At 37.1% G+C, this 7,851-nt stretch overlaps 1 protein-coding gene across 1 annotated transcript; it reads left to right on the forward strand.

Annotated features, from left to right (window-relative positions):
* The first annotated feature begins 412 nt into the window (after nt 1–412).
* Nucleotides 413–3,880, forward strand: LOC107469679 (26S proteasome non-ATPase regulatory subunit 7 homolog A). The gene is made up of 10 exons (XM_016089057.3): nt 413–732; nt 1,593–1,685; nt 1,797–1,878; nt 1,991–2,087; nt 2,252–2,327; nt 2,467–2,525; nt 2,676–2,798; nt 2,949–3,006; nt 3,093–3,178; nt 3,423–3,880. Exons 1-10 carry the CDS (start codon nt 546–548, stop codon nt 3,492–3,494), a joined length of 933 nt encoding a protein of 310 aa, XP_015944543.1. The 5' UTR covers nt 413–545; the 3' UTR covers nt 3,495–3,880.
* The last annotated feature ends 3,971 nt before the right edge of the window (nt 3,881–7,851 follow it).

Below are 7,851 nucleotides of genomic sequence, written 5' to 3' on the forward strand. Positions count from 1 at the left end.
GGCACTCAACCAGCTTCAATAATGGTATTATCTCTTTTTGGTAAACATTATGCTGCTATCTAAAACAAAAATAGTTGTACAATTTTACAAGTTATTTTAGGCCTAGCCCATAGCCCATACGTACATTTTTTTTTGTTATTTTTGAGGTATGTCGTATATAATATATAATAAATTGTACGTTGTAAGTTGTAACAATTTGTTACCTTTTTTGGTAATGCGTTGTACAATTTGTTTTATTTAGCAGGTGAGATGATTATTTAGCCCAAGTATACTTTTTTGGGCTCATTAGCCCAAGTATACTAAATAGCTACTTTTGAATTTTGGACCGTAGCCAATTATATAGACGAGCCAAAGCCCATAGTAGTATTGAAAAGCAAAGCTCCAGTTTGAGTCTTCGTATCCAACACGAAAGCAGAAACAGGTTCAAAAAAAGAAAAAGCAAAAGACGGTTGCATTGTGCGCAAGCAAAAGACTGAGAAGTGAGAAGGAAAGAAAAGAAAAGTCGAAGAAGAAAATCAAACTAAGAAAGAAAGAGGGAAGAATCCATGGACGTGATAAAGACGCAGCAGATATCGTCTCGGGCGATAGAGAAGGTTATAGTGCACCCACTGGTGCTGCTGAGCATCGTCGATAACTACAACAGAGTCGCCAAAGACACTCGCAAACGCGTCGTCGGCGTTCTTCTCGGCTCCACCCTCAAGGGCACCGTCGATGTCACCAACAGCTATGCCGGTACCCTACCTTCTTAATTTCGAAAACTGAAAACTGGACTTTAATTCTGTATAGTCATGTAGTAGCATTGGTATCTAGGGTTAACAAGCCAGATTTCTGACTCAAGCTGGTTTGTTTTTGTTGTATATAACTTGATAATCGATGCTTTCTTATTGAAATTTGGAATTAGGAATGTGCTTATTATCATTAATTAGTTTTGTAGTTCACACAGGATTTTGAGCTACAGGGTTATCTGGTGGTGCTTTCTGTTATGGTTGATTTTTATTTTCTTAGCGTTCAGTTAGTTTTCCTAACTATAATGTCCAAGGCCTACCTTCATTTTAGAGGACATGTTTCTCGCAATTTATGTTTAGAGATCATTTTGACTAGGCTCTGCGTTGGTGTGTTATTATGATTTATTGATGTAGTCCAGTTGAGTTTAATGTATAATATCATTACGGCTTGGTCTGGTAAAGCTTTTTGGAGAGGTGCTTGTGCTTTTTAAAAACTCAAGCTCCTCATTTTGTGTTTGGTAAATAAAAAAGATCATGTGCTTGTGTTTGCAGCTTTTAAAAGATCGGGGTACTTTTGAAAGCATCTAGGATAGAACTTTTCAAAGTTGACTTGTGCTTTTTAAAATTTAAAAGTCTAATATAACCTCATATGTTAACTAATTTTTCAAATTTAATGCTTGCATTTATGTCTAGTATAGTATTTTTAAATTTTAAAAGCTATTTTACTAAACACAATTGATATTACTTATGTTTATTAAAAGCCTACTTCTATCATCTGTTCTGGCTTTTTTTATTATTATTTTAAGAGCTATTAGGAAAATTTAATTGTCTATCTTGCAGTAATTGATTGGGTTCTCTAATAAACAGTGCCCTTTGAAGAAGATGACAAGGATCCTAGCATCTGGTTCCTTGACCATAATTATCATGAATCAATGTTTTCTATGTTTAAGAGAATAAACGGTATGCATTTGGCGAATTTGGTACATATTTCCTTTTCATGTATCCTTCTTTCATATGCACATATCTCATCTAATAAAAAATTGACCCCCCCTCCTTTATTTTTTCTTTCAGCAAAGGAACATGTCGTGGGCTGGTATAGCACTGGTCCTAAACTGCGTGAAAATGACCTCGACATTCATGGACTATTTAATGAGTAAGTTTATTAAACTGAAATATTGAGTAGAGCATCACATCGGCTTATTATTCACCCTTTTCAACATCTCTTATGGATCTGTATTTAATCAAGCTCAACACTGTTGTTGCAGCTATGTTCCCAATCCTGTTTTAGTTATAATTGATGTGGAACCTAAGGAGCTTGGAATTCCAACAAAAGCTTACTATGCAGTTGAAGAGGTTAAAGAGGTAGAATTTTGTCCTTATAAATTTGGTAAAAACTTTATACCCGGGATCTATTAGTATCATCGCAAAAGGTGGTTTTGCTCTATGTAATGGTGAGAGCTACCTAGAAGCCGCTTGGAACTTAATCCTAGGTGTAGGAACTGACAGATAGTTTATGCTGAATTCAGAATGCCACTCAGAAAAGCCAAAAGGTCTTTGTTCATGTACCATCTGAGATTGCTGCTCATGAAGTTGAGGAGATAGGTAACCCATGGAATGTACACTTGCTGCATTTTTTCCCCGTCATTTATGCTATTTGATTTGAAAATGTTGTAATGCTGAAGCTTTTTAATTTATCCCACATGGTAATCTGAACAATTTTTCATGTCTTACCCTTTTGTAGGAGTAGAACACTTGCTTAGAGATGTGAAGGATACAACAATTAGCACCCTCGCAACAGAGGTGTGTTGTTATACTTACCGATTATTTATGAATTCCTTTGTCCTTGTTTTCTTTCTCTTGATGATCGTTTTCGTAGAAGTTGTTTCTCCCGAAATAGTTTTGGTTCTTTTGGACAATAGAATGAATTCCAACAATGTGTTTGTTACATAGGTGAGTGGAAAACTCACAGCCTTGAAGGGTCTGGATGCAAGACTTAAAGAGATAAGGAGTTACCTTAACCTTGTCATTGATGGAAAGCTTCCATTGAACCATGAGATCCTATACCATTTGCAGGTTTGCTTCTCCTATTCATGTGTAATAAATGCTGATCCTCTGATGCTATCAATTTTCTTGAATCTAGGCCAAATTATTTGCTCCCAATCTTCATCTCTTTGAATATTTCATCTTTTAAATGGTTTTAACCCATTTTTGCAATTTCTTCAGGATGTGTTCAACCTGCTACCAAATCTTAATGTCTCCGATCTGATCAAAGCTTTTGCAGGTTAAGATCTCTACCTCAGAATATTACCTGTTTGTCCCCCTTCATGTAATGTCCTTTCTCGAGTGTTGATCTTTGTCTCTATGCAGTGAAAACCAATGATATGATGCTGGTAATTTACCTCTCATCCCTCATCAGAAGTGTAATTGCACTCCACAACTTGATAAATAACAAGGTTAAGATACACTATCCTGAATCTTGCTACAAGTATTTCTTATTGTTAGTTCCTGATTTTGCCTTTATATTTAGTGCTTGTTTAGTATAAGAACATTTTGGCACAGATAGGTGAGAGAATCAAGGTTGTCCTCCTTCATGTGCTTTTAGTGTATACCTGGTTTCCAGAAGTCATACCTGAAATAAATTTATTAGGTGAAAGATACTGCGGTTGACATTTTCTAACGTGGGAGATGTAATTTCAGATGCTCAACAAAGAACATGAGAGGACAGAAGACTCCAAATCAGTACCAGTACCAAGTGCAGCTGCAAGTTAGTGTACGAGGGATTGTGATTGGAACTATAGAGGCTGATATTAATTGATGATTTATTACATGGCAACTGAGATTATTACATCATTACCTCCATTGATCTTCTTGCAGATTTCTACTGGGATTAGTGAAATACTTGTAATATGGAAAAATGATCTTATACTTCTCTTGAGCTTCATTTATGTTTCTATTTTTTTAATCCCCCTCTTCCTTTGGTACCCTGCTCAGTTCTGGTTTGGGAGCTATGTTAACATTTGAAGTACTCAAAAACCATTAACAAACTATCAGGATATTAGAAATGCACTATCCACATGGTAACGAATTCATGTAGTGCTGCCGGTTGAAATTATGATTTATGAATACACCATACAATCCGGGTCACTGTTTCCTTATGCTGTTGCTTATTTTCTGTCTATCATCAGAAGCGTTTCTTTGAAATGACGGAAGAGAGGGAAAAGCGAATAAAGAAAAAGGATATAAATAGATTCTTAAGATTGTTCATCAAAGGTTATTTAGGTGTGAACTTTGTTTGCTAATGTGTGTTCTGCCATTCTATTCTACTTGTGTTATTGGTGAAAAAATTCCTTCAATAGCTACACATGAAGGTGAATACAAAATGGGTTAATATTTAAAATAATCTTAAAAAATACATCTGCGTAATTTAAATTGATTTATGTATAATTTTTTAGACTTTTTTTTAGTATTATTAACCGATCAAACAATTTATTGATACTATACCATGTTAGACGAGGCAATCAAGGTCAGGGATTTCTTCTTGGATGTCTCTGATTGCGCACCATAGAACCCTCTCACCACCATCGTCGGTGGTGTATGGATGAGGGAATTCAACTACTCTTTTCTTGCTCCTCCTGCTCACCACACGGAGAGCAATTCTCAAAATCACCTCATAGAATGAAGCCGCCACCACCACAAGGACAATGAACCATATTCGTATTGCCGCTGGAGTGCGGCCTTCCAAAAGAATTCGAATCAGTTGGAGTTGAAGTGATATTATAAACGATTCAGAGATTGACTGAACCATCTAATAGGTTTTCAATATTATCTTTGTTCATACCTTAGTCCAAAAATATAGTTAGACCCAAAATGAATCAAAGTCCACCCAAGAGTTGAACAAGTAACTAATTCCTAAGATATCTATCATCTATTTAAAAGAAAAATCTCAACAACTTCCCTAAAAAAAGGAACGGTTATCCACCATCAAAGATAGAACTACTCTAAAGGTGGTTATCTACTTTACTATAAAAATACTGACACCCTTAGGTATATCCAGGATCCAATATACTAAAAACATGCTTTAAACTCTTGCTAACTTAAGCATCGGAGTCCCTTGCAGGTACCAGCCCCACCTCCTCATGAGGAACTTGGACGCCGGCACCTCGGCACCGATAGAAGTCGGACGCTGTCTCAAAAGGAGTATGAATCTTACGTTCAGGCCCAAAAGCAACCCTGTTTCAAGTAACCTTCGGAACATTGGCGCCGTTGCCGGTGACCTGAAAGTCTACATCCAATCATGGCGGACAATCACTTCGAAGACGGAAGTACAACATACAAATCTGAACCAGAGCACCATACTGACAACCCAGCACTCGTGATACCTCCATGACCAAATAGAACAAGCAATCTTAACGGGGAGAAAATTTTAGGAAACCCTCAGCCTAGGCAAATCAATTGAGAGGTACATCCACCCAAGAATGAGGAGCCTCTACACCCAATAGAAATCATGGGACTTGTACATGGACATCATGGCCACCTAGAGTAACTCAAACAGGAGATAGAGTGACAAAGAGAAGTTGAAAAACGACATGCAAAGAGAAGTATGACGTCGAAGAGAATTAGAAAAAAAGCTTCTGAAGTTAGAAGTTGACTTACAAAACAAGAGCAACCATGTAGATCGGGAAGAAAGTCCTTTCGGTGGAGAAAATCCATTTATAGAAGAGATCATGCAGGCTAGGGTTCCAAAAAACTTTTAAAGTCCCAACATAGACCTCTATGATAGAACAACCGACCCAAGACATCATCTCAGTAATTTTAAAAGTCGGATGTATTTCGCTGATGCGTACGATGCGACCCATTGCAAAGCTTTTTCGACAAAATTAACTAAAGCAGTGATGAAGTGGTTCGATAGCTTACCATCTATGTCGGTGACTTGTTTTGACGACCTTGCAAGGAAGTTACTCACTCGATTTTCCATTCAGAAAGATAAAGTCAAGCACGCTCCAAGTCTCCTAGGGGTTAAACAAGAGGTTGGGAAAACACTCCAGGCTTATATGGAAATATTCAACAAAGCTTGTTTGGAAATTCAGAGTTTACCTCCAGAAGTAGTAATAATGAAGTTGGTCAATGGCCTAAAAGAAGGGTCATTTTTTCAATCCATATCAAAGCAACATTTGACCTCTCTGTACAAAGTACAAGAACGGACAAAAAAGTACATTAGCATGGACGAGAATTCCCGACTTAGAGAGCCCATTCCAAAGCAAAACCTTCCTTATCAAGCTTTAGATAAAGATAACGAAGCAAAGAAAAAGGATGAATACAACTCAGACAAGTTTCGAAGATTCCACAATGAAAAACTCCACCCCCTTGTCCCATCAAGAACAAGAAAGCTGGAAGTTGGATGGAATACTGTGAGCATCACAAACTATACGGACATTTCACCAATGATTGTTATGATTTGAAAATCGTGATATAAAAACTGGCCAGAGAAGTCGGTTAGAAAGATACAACGCAGAAAGACCAGACAATCCAGGAAAAAGGAAGAGGGGCAATAAAGACAACGGTCAACAAGATCCGTGATAAACCACTATTTTATGGTTTATATTGTATTTAATTGAGTGGTTTTATCAAGCTTTTCACCCACTTATTCATATGATTTGCATGATTTTACAATTTCTTCCTAGTTTAGTTCTATGATTGAAAACATGCTTTTTTGGTCTTAATTTAGCTAATCTTAATCCTCTCTTATTACCATTTGATGCCTTGATCTGTGTGTTAAGTGCTTCAGGCATCATAGGGCAAGAATGGCGTAAGGAATGAAGAGGAAGCATGCAAAAATGGAAGGAACACAAGAAATTGAGGAAATGACCAGCGAGAAGTCACGCGGTCGCCTGGCTCACACGACCGCGCGAAATAGAAGGAATTACCGTGACGCGCTCGCGTGCCTGACGTGACCGCGCGGATTGGAAGTTGCACGAACGACGCGAAAGCGTGGACGACGCGTATGCGTTTTACGAGAAATGCTGAGTGACGCGAACACGTGGACGACGCGGACGCGTGACGAGCGCGATCTGCAGAATTACAGAAGTCCCTGGCACAGATTCTGGGCCTCATTTCAACCCAATTTTTGGCCCAGAAACACAGATTAAAGTCTGGAAACATGCAGAGACTCGGGACATCAATTCATATCAGATCATAATTCAATTTTAGGTTTTAGATGTAGTTTTTAGAGAGAGAGGTTCTCTCCTCTCTCTTAGGATTTAGGATTAGGATTAGGATTAGGATTTCAACTTCTTCATCACAGGTTCAATGTTCCTTTAATTTATTTTCTACTTTTATTTATTACTTTAGTTGATTATTTGGTGTTGCCAATTTGGCTTATGGATTTCTATGTTCAATCTAACTTTCTATTTAATATAATTCGAGGTATTTCAGATTTATGATTGCTTTCCTTTATTTATATAGATAATTTAGATTTTCTACCTTTTGGCTCTGGTTGATTAATTGGTGACTCTTGAGTTATCAAACTCATTGTTGACTGAAAATTGAAATTCTTCAAGAATTAATTCGAGTTCCAATAACTCTAGCCTTTCCCAAAGAAAGACTAGGACCTGAGGAATCAAAATTAATTCATCCATTTGACTTACCTTCATAGTTAGAGGTTGACTTAGTGGGAGAAAAATCCAATTCTCATCACAATTGATAAGGATAACTGGGATAGGACTTCCAGTTCTCATACCTTGCCAGGAGCTTTATTAGTTTTTATTTTGACGACTTGTTATTTTACATTACTTGTTCAACTCTTTTGAAAACCCCAAAATATATCTTTGCATAACCAATAATAAGAACGCCTCCCTGTAATTCCTTGAGAAGACGACCCGAGGTTTAAATACTCGGTTATCAATTTTAAAGGGGTTTGTTACTTGTGACAACCAAAACATTTTGTACGAAGGGATTTTCTATTGGTTTAGAATCTATACTTACAACGCGACTATATTTTTATAAAATTCTTTACTAGCAAAAATCCTAACGTCAAAATGGCGCCGTTGCCAGGGATTTGCAAACGTGTGCCTTATTATTAGTTATTGTAAATATTTTTCTTTTACTTGTTTATTTGTTTTTGTTCTCC

This window comes from Arachis duranensis, chromosome 10 (assembly GCF_000817695.3).
Source record: "Arachis duranensis cultivar V14167 chromosome 10, aradu.V14167.gnm2.J7QH, whole genome shotgun sequence".
Taxonomy (NCBI): Eukaryota; Viridiplantae; Streptophyta; class Magnoliopsida; order Fabales; family Fabaceae; genus Arachis; species Arachis duranensis.

Coding starts and splice junctions, on each gene's coding strand:
- LOC107469679 (XM_016089057.3), top strand. CDS start 546: ATGGACGTGATAAAGACGCAGCAGATATCGTCTCGGGCGATAGAGAAG. Junction 2,088..2,251: donor CAGTTGAAGAGGTTAAAGAG/GTAGAATTTTGT, acceptor TGCTGAATTCAG/AATGCCACTCAGAAAAGCCA. Junction 2,526..2,675: donor TTAGCACCCTCGCAACAGAG/GTGTGTTGTTAT, acceptor TTTGTTACATAG/GTGAGTGGAAAACTCACAGC.